The following is a 17,971-nucleotide window of genomic DNA, read 5'->3' on the forward strand; positions in this document are numbered from 1 at the left end:
CATCAGTGGAGAGAGGGGTGCAAAGTTAGTGGTTTTGAAGGGGAGAAGACTTCAAGGATGGGATGGTTTATAGGGAGCAGAGAAAGAAAGACTGGTCAGTGGAGAGAGAGAGGGGGGAGCAAGAGGGGGAAATGCAGAGATGTCAGGGAGTGGGAGGACCAGAGATGGCATCAATGGGCAAAGGTGTTAGAGTTAAGGGAGAGGACCAAGATGGAAGGAAAGAGTTGGGTACATATGTATAGGTTATGTGAAAATGGTGATTGGCTCCCTAGTGTAATTTATATCCCCACTATTTAAAAAGCCAACATTGGATGCTACTCTCTGTATAAATTATTGAACTGTAGCTAACATTTAATTTTTGGCTAAACTCAGAGTTGTGACTCAACAGCTGACTGCATTTTTGGAGGAATCGGATGTTCTTAATTCTTGCCAAGCAGGTTTCTGCACTGGTCACAGTGAATGATAATTTGTATTGCGAAGATGAAGTGAAACGGATTCTGTTAATATTGTTGGATTTATCATCAGCTTTTGAGTTAGTGGCCCTGTCATTTTTTTTGGAACAATGTAAAGTTCTAGGACTACAGTCTAAAGTATTGCAGTGGATTTCATGTTTTTGTGATTGATCAGCAAAAAGAGTAAGGGACGATTTATCTGTTTTCATGAAATACTCTTGCAAGCTACTTCAGGGTTCTTCTCTATCCCCTCTTTTGTTAAACATTTTTATGCAGCAATTGGGAAGTTTACTTCAGACATTTGGACTTGGGGATATCTCTATGCTGATGACATCCAGATCATCATCCCTTTTGATGCGTATGATTCAGCCTCAGTTTCTTAGTTACCTGAAGGTTTAAATAAGATCTCTGATTAGTTCCTGGAGAACAACCTAGGGTTGAACTCTGAGAAGATGAAGATCTTCAAGATTGGGAACAATGATGTGCATGTTCAAGGGGATACATTCTACCTTATTAAGATGTTTCATCAGTAAGAGTTAGGTATGATCTTTGATTCTAAATTTGGCTTGGAAATTCATGGTTCCAAGGTAATTTGTACTGCTTTCTGGAAATTGAGGATGATCAAGATCTTTTCTTGATTTAAAATCAATCAAGATGATTACCCATGCTATGGTGACATTTTATCTGGACTACTGCAATTCCTTATGCATGGATCTCTCTGGATGGTTCATGCAGAGGCTACAGGTGGTCCAGAACGCAGCAGCTAAGAGCTGTCAGGCTGCACACGATGGGATTCTGTCACTCCTGTCTTGCAGGTCCTACACTGATTTCGTGTGAGTGTTCAATGTTTGTTCAAGATCTTGATGTTAACCTTTTAAGCTTTGACAGAGAGATTTCAGAGGGAATAGTCCTGATTATCTTAAGAACAAATTGTTATGGTATTTCCCCTAACATCAGTTGAAGTCTGGACAAAGTGCTTTCCTTGTGCCATCTTTCAAGCTGATGAGACAAGTCTGTTTCCGAACTAGGGTTTTTTCGATTGTGGCCATATCATTGTGGAATTCATTGCCCTTAGAGATTAGATGGGAGTTGCATTATTGTACCTACCATGAGAAATTAAAAGCCTATTTTTTTTCTCAGCTTGTTTGGTAGACCCTGATTGGGTAAGGAGATGATGACAATGTGGCTCTGCTTTAATTGTGAATGTTGTGTGGAGAGTTCAGGAACTTATGGGTTTGATTATGATCATTGATGGTGGTGGATGTGTGGATACTGGTAAGATTATGGGGTTGATGTGTGGAGGGGAAGTTGGTATGCATGGAATAAACATGGGGGATGAATGGGGGTAGAAGTGTGTGTGTGTGTATGTGTATAGGATGGATGTGGTAGAAATGGGTAAAGTTATGGGCCAGAATAGACGTGGTAGTTATGGGCAGGAAGATAGGGATGATTGAGTGAGTGTTAATGATGGGGTGTTAGATGAGTTGTAAAGGATGCAGTTGAGGGTGGGGAGTGAATGGGTGGATTTATTTATTTATTTAAAATATTTCTAACCCACCTCTCTTTTATCCTAGGCGGAATCTTACATAAATAATCTTTAAAACATACAAACACATTTTTAGCAATGCTTCATCCTAACATCCTTGACTAGATTAGTTTTAACTACATCTGTGGGGTACATTCTGAGAAGGTGATGTTATGATCAAGCTGGTATATTTTAATTTTTTATTATTGTTGGTATTTTTCTGTTTATTGTATTATTGATGATTTGTTGTAATTTTATTTTGTTGTGCACTGAAGGGTGCAGTTGGTAGGTTCATGGCAGGGAGGGAGTAGCAGTCTGAAAGGGAAGATAAATGGAATCAGAGTGAATTAGCAAGAGAAGAGAAATAGTGGTGGAAGCCATAAGGAAAGAGGGATCAGCTGATAAGTTGTCCATGCTGTGGGGTAGGGTCCATCAGCTTTGCAGGGGTGGAGAAGGGCAGTAACGTTGGTGGGAGTTTAGTGAGTATAAGAATTGTGAATTAAGCAGTAGGGAGGTGATATTGGCATTTACAGGGAGAGGGATTATTTGGAAGAGAAAGGAGTAGTGAAGGGAACAGAGTTGGAGGTATTGGGGGCAAAGAGGGAAGTGGGTCAGATAGGAAGGGGTTTGTATTTGGTGGGGGGGGGAGGTAGCAGACAGTCTTTTGCTAGCAAGAGAGTAAGTGGGGCGAATGGAAGACTGAATGGAGAACAAGCAATGGGGTGAAGCATTGTGTGGAGTGTTAAGAGGGGCTTGTGTGGGGCTAAGAATTGGAAGGGGGCGGGGGGGTGGTGCCAGTTGGCTGGAGGAAGGAAAGACTAGGAAAATCATTGGCAGTGAATGGTTAGGCAGGTTCCTCCACTTGTAGCAAGCCACTTGTTTCCATCCTTGTCAGCTGACTGAGCTGCAAATGTTCAATATTGAGTTGGTGACAGGCAGCTCAGTGTAAGCATCCTAAAAAGGTGTAAGATTATTTGAAGTATTTCATATCTAATTTGCTTTGTTTTTGTTACATTAAAAAAAATGTTTTTAGGTTATTTTCATTACATGAAATGGAACTCTGCTTACAAAAAATGATTTCACTAAGAAACGTGTCCAAGTCCAAATTCCTTGCCAGGTTATCAGATCCTTACTGATGGAATATCATTTGGCAGAGTTGGTCCAGATAATGGTTACACATTACTTCAAATGAAAGTCTCTACAAGATGTGTATAAATCGTTGTAAAAGCACATTAAAAATTATCATTACCTCAGTTGCCAGTTACAGCAAAATTTATTAAACCTAATGAGAGAGAACTGAAGCAAGCTTGTGTTCATTTCTGGGACTAATGGCCCTGAGGCAGTACAGAAAGTGCAGAGGATTTTGGAGAACATTGTCACAGTGGCCCAAATGCCTGCAATAATAGTCTCTCTAATTAAAGTTGAAGCACCACCCCTTGGGAACAGATCCAGAGGAGACCTCGTGAAACAGGTGCAGTGTTTTACCTAAGGCAGTGCTTTCTCACTTTTCTGTCTGTTGACCTTGGCTTCTATTGGGTCCTTGATTATGTTTATATATTTTTTTTCTTCTGTACATGCTTAGTAATTGCCAAGTACTAAAATAAACAGATTTTCTTTCCTATTAATGTTCTCCTTTGCAAGTGCACAGTGGATAATTTTTTAAATTTAATTGTAAATGAGATGAAAGGTTCATGGAGCTACAGAACTCCAATTTGGCTACTCTAGCAGGCATTAATGGTCTCAGAAATGTTTGCTTTGAGACTTTTCACTGTAGCCCGTGTTGCTAGCAATATGCCAAGCTGTCAAAAACATTTAAAGCACTTTTTCAAAAATGTAGTTTTTAATTAAACTACATTAGCAACATTGACTTCCAAAGCTGTCATTTCTTCATTAGTAACTTTGAAGGTGGGGCCAGGAATAGAGAACCCGGTGTGTCGTCTCAGACCCTCTGTCTCTCCTCACCTTAACCTAGTTCCAGCGCTAACTGAATGGGAAATACTCTGAGGTAATGTCAGCCTGCTGATGGACCTCTGGCTATAATTCTGCACTGTCCAAGCATGAGATGTGTTTCCAGTCAGTCTCCTGGGGCTGGTTAGGGCCATGAGTGCTGCTAAAGCAGTAGCATAACATTTGGTGGTTCTCCAAAGAACACTCAGAATGTGTTCTCAAAGCAACTGTGCCCTGCTGTTCCTGATATAAGGCCTGTATTCGATAGCTCCTAAGTAAGAGCATAAAGACAAGATAAATGGGAAAACAAATCTCTCACGTAAGGGGGCCTTGTATGAGATTTTTCCTACAGAATTTCATGTAGTAGCTTAACACAAATCTATACAAGTTATTGTGGCAGAAAATGTGTAACAGTATTGACTTTTCTTACATATTATAAGTAAATCGATACACCAGCTTTACAATAGAAAATTAGTAATGTGTCCAAAAACTTAGTCTAGTAAAGCTAGTGCCAGACCTTGTACTATAGAATTGCTTAGCACAATGCCACTATATTGTGTATGTGCAAGTCTTAACAGTTTGTATTTTTCACTGTTTGCAGATGGAGCGAGGTCACGCGGAAAGTGGAGCTCTGGGTTCAGATCCTTGAGCTGAACGAAAACGGAGAATATTGTCCTGTTGAGGTATTCCCTGCCAAGGATGTGCAAACGGGTGGCATCTTCCAGCTCAGACAAGTAAGTTAAGAAGCAGTTACCAGTTCTTAAACATTTTGCTTTATTTTTCAGTATGCTGAAGCAGGTGGAAAACTGGGTACATAAGATTAAAAATTGTTATCCTGAGTCAGACCAAGGGTCCATCAAGCCCAGAACCCTATTTCCAATAGTGGCCAATCCAGGACCCAGAAACCTGGCAAGATCCTAAACTGTAGATAAATGTAAATCCTATGCTGCTAACTCCCAGGGATAAGTAGTGGCTTTCCCCAAGTCTACTTGATTAATAGTTTATGGACTTCTCTTCCAGGAACTTGTCCAAACCTTTTTTTAAATCCAGCTACGCTAACTGACTTTACCACATCCTCCAGCAATGAATTCCAGAGCTTACTTGTGCATTGAGTGAAAATGAATTTACCCCAATTTGAAAAACTAAATAACGGATTCAAATTTACCAGTTCTATTCCATTCATGATTTTATCAGCCTCTTTCAAATCACCCCTCACTGTCTCCTCTCCAAGCTGAAAAGCCCTAACTTGTTTAGCCTTTCCTCACAGGGGAGTCATGCAATCCCCTTTATTTTGGTTGCCCTTCTCTGTACCTTTTCCAGTTCAGCTATATTTTGTTTTAGAGATGCAGTGACTAGAAATACACATAGTACTCTAGTTGTGGACTCACCATAGAGCAATACACAGGTATTCTGACATTCTCCATTCCTTCCTAATAATTCCTAATGTTTGCTTTTTTGGCTGCTGCCTCACACTGAGCTGAAGATTCCAAAGTATTGTCCATGATGACACTCAGATCCTTTTCCTGGGTGGAAACTCCTCTGCTCAGCTGTCAAGTCTGTTCTCTGGCCATCGCATTTTGAGCTTTTATGGACCTCTTTTGAGAGTACATCAGCATCCAAGGTCTCTAAAACCATTTCAACTTTTTGTCTATTAAACATCTGTGATGTTGCATTGCTAAAAATATCAAGGGATATTCTGGCACCCTCTTTAGTATCTATTATAAATTTAACATTATCTGAGGGTGCTGTTCTGCCATCAGTAAAGAAGGCCTCAGTAAGACCTCCCTTGAAGAAGCCCGGGCTTGATTCCTTGGACCTGGCAAACTGCCAGCCAAGATCATCTTTGCTCTTTACTGCAAAGTTCCTAGAACATCTTGTTTTGCAACAATTAAATTATTTCCCGAATGAACATCATATGCTAGACCCTTTTCAATTTGGGTTTCGTAAATCACTGAGTGCAGAAACCTTGGTGGTCGTTTTATTGGATACCTTCAAGAGAGATCTCAACAGCAGCAAAAGGTTTGTGCTTGTCCTTTTGGACATTTCAGCCGCATTTTACAAACCTATATCATCACATTCTATAGCGATTAAGAGAATGTGGTATCTCAGGTATTGTTTTAAATTGGTTTAGGTCCTACCTTTCTGACTGCTCTCATTAGATAAAGTTTGGTAATGAGCACTCATGCTGGCATTCACCAGAGTCCTCCAAAGTTCAGCCTTATCAGCACTGCTGTTTAACATCTATATGGCACCAGTTTGCAGATGATATCCAATTTTTTATTCATATTCAACCCACTTGGTACAGTACTGTCAAGTTAGTTGCTCTTTGTTCATCAACCATCAAAATATGGCACCTTCACAATAATCTTGCTTTCAGTGTCATTAAGTCAGAGATCATTGTGATCCAATGCCTTAATATTGGGTCTGTGCCATTCTCAGTTGATTTTGAGAATGTTAAGTTACCAGTTGCTTCTTGTGTAAAAAGCCTTAGGGGTGGGTCAATTCAAATTTAAATTGTCATCAGCATATGAAATCAGTGATAAGATCCAGCTTTTTTAAACTACAGATGCTTCATGGATTAAAACATCTAGATCTGTATAAGACAGAACTTGACCTATATCGTACAGCAGTTAATGATGCTAAAAAAATATTACACATCACATATAGAAGCATCAAACAACAATCCCAAAACACTATTTAACTTAGTGAAATCCATTACCAACCCCAACAACGACTCAATCCAATACCCTAATGCCAGCTCTCAAACTGAACTCTGCAATTCATTTGTCAAATTCTTTGAACAAAAAATCCAAACCATTGTTGCCACATTTCCCATCATGCACCCAACACCTACATCTCCTGTAATAACCCAGTCCTGGGAATCTTTCAAAACTGTCGCAAGTACTGAAATCATAAATATCTCCAAAATGTAACCATCCACTCATTCTCTCTCACCTTGCCCTTTCAATCTTTTCAAAACAACAAAGGAAAACATTGCACTCCCAATAGCCAACATAGTCAACTCCTCTCTCATCAACGCCACCTACCAGATAACCTAAAAACTGCAGCCATAATTCTCATTCCGAAGAAACGAAATGCTAATCCAAATTTTGCTGACTTTCAGCCTATTTCCTCACTTCCATTCCTTGCCAAAATTCTGGATTCTGTAGTCCTAAAACAGTTGGAAAGCAGAACAAAAGGTAGTGATCGGTATATCAAGGGATTCTTTATTGGAATTTGACCGACTCTGGCCGAGTTTCGCTCACGCAGGAGCTGCCTCAGGGGCCGCTACAAGAACAATATTAATTAAAATTACACACAAAAAATAAACACACATATGCATGGAATGAATGGACATAGATGTATGTCAATACATATAAAATGTCACAAACTTAAGGGAAATAATAAAAATATTAAAATTAAAAATAATTTGTCAAAACCACTCAGTTGTGTGTGCTTATTATAACAATGTGTAGAAAATATCTAACATTTATCAAATCAGGACGAGACATATGGACATCTGTGCATGGGCACTATAGAAAAGTGAATAAGCTTATAGCAGCACTGGTGTTGCTTTTTGGGTTCTAAAACAGTTAACATCTTTTCTTGATCAACAATCTTTACTTGACCAATATCAATTTGGTTTCAGACCGCACTACAGTAATGAAATGTTACTAATATCTAGCACTGATATCATTCTCCACGGATTCGACTCTGGAACATCCTACATTGCCGTCTTTCTTGACCTCTCTGCAGCATTTGACACCATTAATCATCAAATTCTACTGACCCGCCTATCCCATATAGGCATCTCTGGAACAGTCCATAACTGATTCAAATCGTATCTCTCCAACCGATCTCAACAAATTTTCATCAGTCGTAATCATTCCACATCATTTGCACTAGAAACTGGAGTTCCTCAAGGTTTTGCCCTCTCAGCTGCATTATTCAACATTTATCTTACCCCGATTTGTCAACTTCTAGCCACACTCAGTCTAACTTACAGAATCTATGCAGACGACATACAGTTCTTCTTCCCCACCAAACATACCTGGTCAGACATATTAAAATTCCTCTCCTTATGCCTCACAATGATCAAAAGCTGGTTAACGTACAATAAATTAAGTCTAAACCTCACTAAAACAGAATATTTTAGGAAATCCTCGTTTCAAAAGCATCCCCTCTTTCATTCAACACAACTGCACAATAAATATAGTCAATCAAGTACGCAACTTAGGAATCATTCTAGACACAAAGCTAAACCTTAACTCACACACCAAGGCTTTCTTTAGAAATTCCCTCTTGAAAATCAAGCTATTGAGACATGTTAAACCCCTGTTTGACCTGGTTCACTTTCGCACAATTGTACAATCATGAATTCTCTCAGGCATCAATTATTGCAATTCTTTGTTATTAGGCCTACCGCAAATCAATACCCGCCCATTACAATTACTACAAAATTCAGCAGCACGGCTTATATACACAACACCAAACTCCGTGAGCACATTTCCCCGGTCCTTCACAAACTCCACTGGCTTCCTGTTAAGTGGCGTATACACTTTAAAACTCTAATGATTTTTCACTCAATTATCTATAGTAATAATACCTCCTGGCTCTCTGCTTCTCTTCACATATACACCCCATGCAGGAATCTCTGCTCAAAAAACAAACTCCTACTTCAAGTTCCATCGCCAAAAACTACAAGACTAGATTCCACCAGAGAGCATGCATTCTCAATTGCCGGACCCATACTTTGGAACTCATTTCCGCCAGAAATCCATTTAATCTCAGATTAAAATCTGTTCAAGAAAGCCATCAAACACTATCTCTTTATTCAGGCCTTTCCTGATCTATGCAAAACCTTACAAGTGAATTAGTCCTATCTTTTAGTTCATCTCTTATTTATTGATTTGTCTCCAAGCTATGCCTGTATTTTATTTCATTTAAGATGTTTTGTGTCTTATTTTACTTATGTGTATTTTAAATGATGCTATGTATGTTACATTGTAATCCGCCACAAATTTTGGAGAGGCGGGATATAAATACTTAAATAAATAAATAAAATAAATCATGCTGACCTTTGATCTGTAGCACAGGCCTTAATCCTTCCATTCATTAACTGTTGTAATGCCATCTACATCAGTCTTCCTGCTTCTTCATTGAAAGCCAGGCAGTTTCTACAGAATTCAGCTGCTCGTCTTATTTCAGGAAGGACCGTGAGAGATCACATTACTTTATTCGTTGTCAGGCCAGTATTATGTCCAGTAGAGAACTGTAATGCTTTTTCCTAGTCTGCTGAAACTTGATTATTTTCATGAGCAAACGCCCCGTTATGGGTGCATAACCATACCTGCACCCTCCGGTTCCTCTCAACGAAACCTGTTAGGTGTTCCCTCCCCTAAACAGGCATGTCTTGCCAAAACATTAGGGCGGAGGCTATTTTGTAGCTGCTTCAAAACTGTGGAACACTGTTCTTGAAACTTTCTTCTCTTTTTTTATTGGATGACTGCCCTTAGCAAGGCATTCTTACAGGTGTGGCTTAATTTATCCTCCTTTTCCTTAGAGAACACAAGGCCACATATTCCTCCCCTCCCTCCATTATGGAGTTGGTCTTCTAGTCTTTTATATAAGACTGATGGGGTTCCACAAAGCAGCATATGCATGGGAATTCCCATACCTGCCAAGAGGAGCCTTTCCAGAAGTTTCCAGAATATTATGGGAGACCTTCAGTGTCTGCACCATCAGATAATGTCGTCATTTGTGTAACTGATTATCTTACTGTCCTCGGAGAGCACTGGTTTACAGGTAAGTAATATTGCTTTATAGTATGTTACTGATATGTTACTTTATAGTGGGTTTCTGATATCAGGAGTGATTGGAATTCCTTTGCTGTCTTTGCAAAGAAATTCCACAATAGCACCATGCAGGGGTCTCTGCCACAAGGAGCTTTCTTACATCCAAGAGACCACTGTAAACTTACAATATCCACAGATTATGCAAAGAAATCCATATAAATAGTGTTTGGAACCTAACTGTGAAGTTGGTATCCCTAATTTATACAATTGTTGATATACATTATACATTGTTCAACTTTGTCAGCTACCCTTTTTAATATTTATGTTCTACCAATCTGTTACCTTCTTACCGGACTAGGCTTAAAATTTGACATATATGCAGACGACATACAATTCTTGGTCCCTATTGAAGATTCAATTGAACACACATATTTAAAATTATCAAAGTTTACATAACCACTATAAAACTATTATTACAGCACATGAAATTGATATTAAATATGGAAAAAACAGAAATAATTTTACTTGAAAGAAAATGCAGTCATAATAGCATTCCAGATTTGATTTTTGAAAATAATGTTAAAATAACACAATCCTTTTTTGCACGAGATCTTGGGGTCATCATAGACACAGAATTGAGTCTGAAGAAACATATCGCCACTAAATTAAGACGGATACTTGAAATTACTAACTCTAAGAAGATTGAAACCATTTTTAGAACAATATGATTATAGAACTGTCCTCCAAGCTCTAATATTTGCAAATATCAATTATTGCAATACTCTGCTTTTAAGCTTACTGCAATATACTATCAGACCCCTCCAGATTTTACAAAATTCCGCTGCCAGAATCCTGACTTGCAAAAAAAAAAATGTGATCATATCACACCAATCTTAATCTCTTTACACTGGCTTCCGATAAATTACCAGATACAATATAAAACAGCATGCATAATGCATAATATAATCTATGGCGAAATAACCGAATGGTTAAACTCAATTATACGATTCCACATCCCACAAAAATATTTGAGATCTGCAAACAAAGGACTTTTGACAATTCCAACAATAAAGTCCGCCAGACTTCGTCAAGTAAGGGAACGAGTAATATCAATAGCAGGACCGAAGGTTTGGAATACACTACCAATGCAATTAAGATTACAAGTAGATAAGAAGAAATTTAAGGCAGAGCTTAAAACATGGCTTTTTAAATGCGCTTATACAGAAAACGAGTAACAGGCACACATACAGGCATAACCCTTGCTTTCTTTTTATTGTCATATCTTTTAATTCTTATTTTTGATACTAATATTGAAGCCTAATGTTTTATGTGTTCTTAGCAACTGCTTTTAGGAATAGTAATGCCGTATGTCTTAGATTTTTAATTTCTGTTTTAACAGCTAAACTATAACATTTCTGTACTCTTCTTTTAAAATTATTTTAGCTGTTATTACTATTTATGGACTGTATTATTGTATTTCTCTATTTTATTCGATTGTAAACTGTTGTGAAGGCTGTGCCGATGTGACGGTATATAAAAATAATAAAACCATAACCATAGCCTCTCCTAATTTAATAAACTCATTTGATGACATTGAGAATCAAGATGTGACTTCTTTATATGCTTTGTAATAGATGATGGTCATTTCCTCCAACAAAAGACTCCTATAAATTAACTGCCATAAGGTGGTCTCTATATAGCCAAGCCAACCAAGCTTCAGATTTTTAGGTGCACTTTAGATATAGTTTACATTCAGATTGTTAAACACTGGAATTGATTTTTTACTTTATGCAGGGACAATCGAGGCGTATCCAGGTAGAGGTGAGGTCAGTCCAAGACTCGGGCACCTTGCCTCTGATAGAAGAATCGATAATGTCAGTGGGAGTAGGGTGTGTAAAGATAAAGTACGCCAAATCACAGAAGACTCATGAGATTCATCAGGTGAGATTGTCACTTTCTAGCATGCAAATTCCTGGAAAACATTGTTAAATTTAAAAAAGGGTTTCTTTGTTTCCTCTTTTTTTTTCCAATCCTCCTATCCATGTCTGGTTGAGGACTAGAAGAGATGTGTGCTGAAGCTTTAATTATACCTTTTTGTTGACAGGGGTTGCTTTTAGACCATGATCTTATCTTACTTTCTTTGTCGTCGTGTCCCCCCCCCCCCCCTCAATAACTCACATAAATAACTTCTGCAACATGCCTAAGTGCTGGTGGGCAGGGCAGCCACACCCCAACCTAGGAGTATTGTGGCCAAGCTTTCCTAAAGGATGTCCCACCACCGGGTGAGCTGCCCCTACTGTCCGTGAGTTGGCCCCACAGGGTGGCAAACTGAGGACAATCACGCCCCAGAACCACTGGTTATGGGAATTCAGAAGGACTCCTGCTTCCATCATAGCTTGTTCTACCAGAGTCATCAGCATTACCCGACTAGTTGGATATTTCTGTGTATTACCGTGTATACAGGCAAGTGTCTCTTGCTTCTTATAGTTGATGTGCTCTTTTTGGACCAGGTCCTTGTGAACCAGAGTCTTACTGCACCCTGAGTCTACCAGGGCTAGACTTCATCCAGCTCCACCTGGATCATGAGCACTTAAGTCCCTGATGTGGAATATCCACCAAGTTACAGTTTGCAACCATGTTCACCCATGTGTGTTCCCACTTTTCATTTTCATTGTAGGGCTCTGTTTCCATCCCCTGCTCTTTTTTGAATTGTTCCTCCAGCTTGCATTCCCACTCCAGGTCTTCATGCCAAAGGCACTCTTTGTCCATATGGTCTTCTGTCTTACAGAAAGAGCATGCCCGTGGGGCAGGTTCCCCTTTGGCTTTACCCACTTTTCCCAAGGGCTATTCATTTTCTGCCTTTCCATACAGGCAGTGATTTTCCTCACATCCTTTCCCCGCACAAAGAGCACAGAAGGAAAATGTATCCATAGCCTTGTTCATGAGTTGTGCTAGTATCTCCGAGGTTCTCTTTTTCCTTTGATTTGAGGATCATCCCTGCTTTGGAGATTTGCCTTTATCTAAGTGGACTTTACCCTCTAGTGTTGGCTGCCTCACTAAAAGTGATGTCCAAACTTTGCTTCCCGCATGACAACAGTCCCTTGCTAAATGATCTCTCCTTCCACAGGAGAAACAAGTGGGAGAGGCTGTGGTCAGGTTAGAAAAGATGGGCTGTCTGCCTCATAGGATCGTTGTTGGAGTCCTCCACGCTCATTACTGCGCCATGGTGACTGTGTGGGCTGGCTTTCTAGTCTCTGTACCATGTCTGGCATTAATTGTGCATGGTGAAATACATCTGCCACTTCTAGTGTTTTTTTCCAAAGTGAGCCCTGAGTGATGGCGCACCCAGTTCCACATGGGCTGGTCAAGCTCATCTAGGATCTGTTCCAGGAGTACCTCCCTGGACACCTCTAGGCCGATCTTTACTGATGACTGTAGCCACTTCCATCTGGCCTCTTTCAGTCGCCTTTTGGCGGCTTTCCCTGAACTGTGGGACGCCCTGTCGGCACTGTTGCTGGTAGGTTTCTGAGGTATACCCAGCCCTTTCTAGGATGGTGGTCTTGACTTTTGCATAGGTGGCCCTTCCATCCGGACTGGCACTTGAAGGTCTGCTTGGTATTTGCCTGTGAGCAAGTTTGCCAGGTAAGTGTTCCAATTGGCTTCTGGCCAACCTGTCATTTGGGTGGTCCTATGAAAGTTTTTCAGGAAAAACTCTGGGTCCTCCCCTGTCTTCATCTTAAACCAGATTGGGAGGGAGTGGATTTCCCTGGGTTGTGATAGTTTATATGGCTTGAGCAATCTGCATCAGCACCCCTTGTTGCTGGCAAGCAACCCCTGCTGCTGAGTAAACTGTTCATGTAAACTTTGACAAATTTCTGAAGCTGCTGCTGGCTCTCTGTCAGGATATGTACCAGCTGCTCCATATTCTCTACTCTGTCACTTGCACAAGTCGCAATCTAGTGAGTCTCCAGGGAAACTGGAGAGATACAAGAAAACAAAAAAAACCCTTTCTGGCCTGTCTGGCCTTTTCTAACTGATTAATTCACTAGCTGCTTCAGGTGGGGCTAGCCCCCTTGGCCTGATATAACAGTCCCATGCTGTCCCTATGGTCAGGCCACAAGTTGGAAAACAGCCAGGAGTACAAACATGAGGCCAAACTCCAGCTGGGTCTACACAAACAATCTATTTATGAGCAAAAACCAAAATACAGCATAGAGACTGCTTACCTCAGCAGTCTCACAACAATCAAGTATTTGCAGTTCTTGCATAGGCTGGCTTCCTGCCTTCTCCTTGGGGCTCCCGTAACCCTTCTGGGCCCTGCTGTCTTATCCCCAGCTGAAGGGAACCTCCTTGCCCCAGAATCCCTTGCTGGGTGAGTTCTTAATTGAAGGACCGACTATGGTTGGTCCTTTAATTTGTTCTGAGGGAGTTTATTATACACTCCCCCTCAGAGGAATCTACTAGAATCTTGTCTGACCCACCTCCTGACCCCCCTCCCCCGGAACACTCCTCCCCGCTGGAGGATCTCACTTACACCAAGTTTCTAATCAGAATGGGAAAAGCCCTGGGAGTCAACATACAGCAGGATGCCAACACAACACAGAGGTCTTTGGTATCCTGAAGATCCAGGAGGCTCCAGTGGAGCTCGCAGCAATCCCCATTAATAAAATCCTGTGGGACCTACAAGTCAAGATGTGGGGAAAACCCCATTATTGTGCCTTTTGGCTGCACAGAGTTCAACAGTCCTTGGGGTTTGGGGTAATGCAACTTCCCCACCAATCGGTGGAGATCAAATCTGTTTTGAAATGAGCTAAGAAAACTCATCTTTTTTTTAACTTCCCTCTGGATAAGGACCCAAGATTGTTGAACAGCTTCAGAAAGAAGGTATTCCACAGCTTGTTCAGTTTATTTCTTTATTTAAAATATTTAATTACTTTATAGATTTCAAGAAATCATCCAAAGTGATGTGCAAATTTAAAACAACTTAAAATATATAAACTAAACTAAAACAATGCTCAGTGCTCAAATTGTGGCTCACACAATACTTGTTGCATGACTGTGTGGAGAAAATTGATGCCTCTGATATGCTTTCTTGAAGGAGAGCATAAGTCTTGCCACCAGTTTTTTCTGCACTCGGAGGAATGTCAACATCATCTCATTCGTTCTTTGTATGAATCCTTCAGCATTGCAGCTTGATCATTAGCTGTTGCTATCGCAACCTGTTGCATGGCTTGGCTTTGGGCTAGCAGCCTCTGAGAGGAAACCACGAAAAGCTTGCTGATGTTCCATGTGCTAGTAACAGCCTTTTCGTAGTAAGTTCATAGACATAGCTGCACAAATTAAAGAATAGCTTGAGGCAATTCAATCTTTGTCAGGGGTGACAGAATAATCATCGAAAGCGAGGTGTCACTTCTCTTATAAATGACTCTTCAATCAGCGACACCCCTTTTCAGATGTATGAAGCCCTGCCCACTTTGCTTCCATAACAATGTCCTGTGAGAGTACATCAAAGAGAACAGTGACAGCTGAAGCAACAGTCATAGGCCCCACTGAAGCCAGGCCCTAGTTTTTGATGATCCCGCATCATAAGTCATAAATCGCCCAGGAGGTAGGATCCAACTGTTCATGACCAAATGGAAGACCATCACCAAGGACCACTGGGCCCTCAAAATTGTGGTGGGTGTGTTACTGCTTGCATTTCTTGTGCCATCCAGTCTTCAGTCCAAATCCATTTCATGCAGCTTAGCTATGTCTGGAAATGGAGTCACCACTTCATTCATTGTATGATGTCTATTTTTTGATTTAATGAACCTTTTATGAATGTATTGTTTATCTGCCTTGAACACACAGATATGTGTGGAATACAAATTTTTAAATAAACTTCACTAGCAAGCAATAGAACCAGTCCCACTGCAGGAGTGTGGCCAGAGATTCTGCTCCTGATTTTTTTTTTATATCCAAGAATTTGGGAGGTTTGAGACCAATCCTGGATTTACGAAAACTGAATGAGAACATTCTGCAGGAGAAATTCAAGATGAATACCTATCCTCCCCTTCATCCAAAAGGGGATTGGATGTGCACCCTGGATGCAAAAGACCCTTTCGCAGACATCCCAATCCATCAGACCCGCTGGAAATATCTTCATTTCGTGGTGGATGAGTCCCACTATCGGTACAAAGTCCACCCATTCAGCCTGTCAGAAGTCCCAAGAGTCTTCCAAGTACTTAGTAGTGTTGGTGGCAATGGCATTTCTCAGTCACCAAGGTATTTGCGTCTTTTCATACCTGGACAATTGACTTATACAGGGCTCATCTCAAAAGATAGTACTTGACACCCAAGACAGATACATCAAACTCCTCCAGTCCTTGGTATTTCTCGTCAACTACCTCAAGTTCAATTGTGTTCCAACCTAATGGATCAAATTCATTGGAGCTTGGATAGATTCTTTGGTGGACAGAGCGTGACTGCCGGCCAAGTGAGCTCTGACTATAAACCCCATCCTCTGAATTGTCACTACACTCGCAAGCCATGGCCCATGCTGTCCTAGTGATTCTGGGACACATGGCTGCAGTAGTTCACGTGATATATCTTGCATTCTCCACATGAGGTCTCTGCAAGGGTGCCTCTACCTGCAGTGGAATCAGTTGACTCAGCCCTTCTCAGGGCCAATCATCATAACCTGAGTGATGAAGTTATTCCTCCGATGGTGGATGAACCCAGAGGTTCTGGAGGTGGGATTCCTGCCAAGGTCTTTGTCACACCAGGTGACAGTAAGCACTGACATGTCGACTGAAGGCCGGGGAGTGATGCAGAGCATTGGCTTCATATCAGCTTATTAAATTGAGAGCCATTCAGAATGCTTTCAAGAGTTTTCTCCAGACCTTTTCAAAGGATGAGAATTCTGATCCAAAACAGACAATCAAGTGGTCATGTTCTATATCAACAAGCAAGGAGGCATGAGATCTTGATCCCTTTGGCAAGATATCCTATCTATTTGGGAATGGGCAATCAACTACGGAGCCACATTACAAGTGGCTTACCTCCCGGGAATATGAATACACTTGCAGATTGCTTCAGTGGGTCTTCCTACCCCTTGAGTAGTCGCTGAACCAGTCAGTGGTGGATGGTCTTTTCAACCTCTGGGGCAATCCCGTGGTTGACCAATTCATCCCGGAAAGAAATGGGAATGTCACAAGGTTTTGTTCCATCCACCAAAGCAGCCTTTAAATTGCTTCGGACATCTTCTTGATTCCTTGGGACACAGAGCTCCTTTACACCTTCCCATCCCTTCCATTGGTGGCAAGAACAGTACAGAAGAACCCTTCTCATCCTTATTGCTCTAGCCTAGCTTAGACATCTATAGTTTTCTTATCTCATCAAGATATCAGTTCAACCACTGATTTGCCTGGAAGTAGACCTATTGGTGCAGTAGGGCTTAATAGCCCTTAACCTGATGGCATATACGTTAAGTGCTCCACAATATCCTTACTGGCACATTCCACAAAGATAGATGATGTGATAATCTCAGCCAGAAAGCTCTCCACCAGAAGGGCATGTGTTTCCTCTTGTGGTGCAAAATTAGTTCCCTGTACTGCTGTCTTGCAAGCTCAAAGATTGGCTCACATACTTGATGCATTTGTCTTCTTCAGGTCTCAGTATCTCATCCATGAGAGTCCATCTCAGTGCTATTGCAGCCTACCACATATAGAGAACACAAACTCATCTCTGTTCATTCATTGGTTTCTAATTTTGTGAAAGGCTTATTACATACTAAGCCACCATTTCATGGGATCTTAATGTAGTCCTAATGCAACTCTTGAAGCCTCTGTTTGAGCCAGTGAAGTCATCGTCTTTGAAGTTCCTTACATGGAAAGGAGTGTTTCTGGTAGCAACTTGCTGGTTAGATTGAATGGACCATTTTATCTTTATCTACCGTCATTTACTGTGTTACATCGGCTAGACATGTCGAGGAAACTTCAGGCCTTGGTTTCTTATCCTCCATACCTTCAGTTTTTCCACAACAGAATGGTGCTCCACACCCACCCTAACTTTCTCCTTAAAATAGTTTGCTTTTCATATCAACCAATCATCTTGCTCACATTCTTTCCAAGGCCTCAGACACATAGGGAGGAAACGGCCCTTCACACCCTGGACTGCAAAAGGGCCTTGGCCTACTACCCAAAGAAGATACAGCTTCACTGTCAAGCCTCTCGAGATCCTAATCAATGGGGTGTAACTGTTGCTAAGCTTAC

The 17,971-nt window shown here is 40.8% G+C and overlaps 1 protein-coding gene across 1 annotated transcript in view; it reads left to right on the top strand.

The window, feature by feature from the left end:
• The window catches only part of KIF13B (kinesin family member 13B), a 428,508-nt gene that overhangs the window by 268,638 nt on the left and 141,899 nt on the right, over positions 1 to 17,971 (top strand). Inside the window, exons 25-26 of the mRNA XM_029596896.1 lie at positions 4,526 to 4,658; positions 11,514 to 11,660. Coding sequence (XP_029452756.1) covers positions 4,526 to 4,658; positions 11,514 to 11,660 — 280 coding nt within the window. The remainder of the gene's footprint in view (positions 1 to 4,525; positions 4,659 to 11,513; positions 11,661 to 17,971) is intronic.

The sequence above is a fragment of the Rhinatrema bivittatum genome, chromosome 3 (assembly GCF_901001135.1).
Source record: "Rhinatrema bivittatum chromosome 3, aRhiBiv1.1, whole genome shotgun sequence".
Classification (NCBI taxonomy): Eukaryota; Metazoa; Chordata; class Amphibia; order Gymnophiona; family Rhinatrematidae; genus Rhinatrema; species Rhinatrema bivittatum.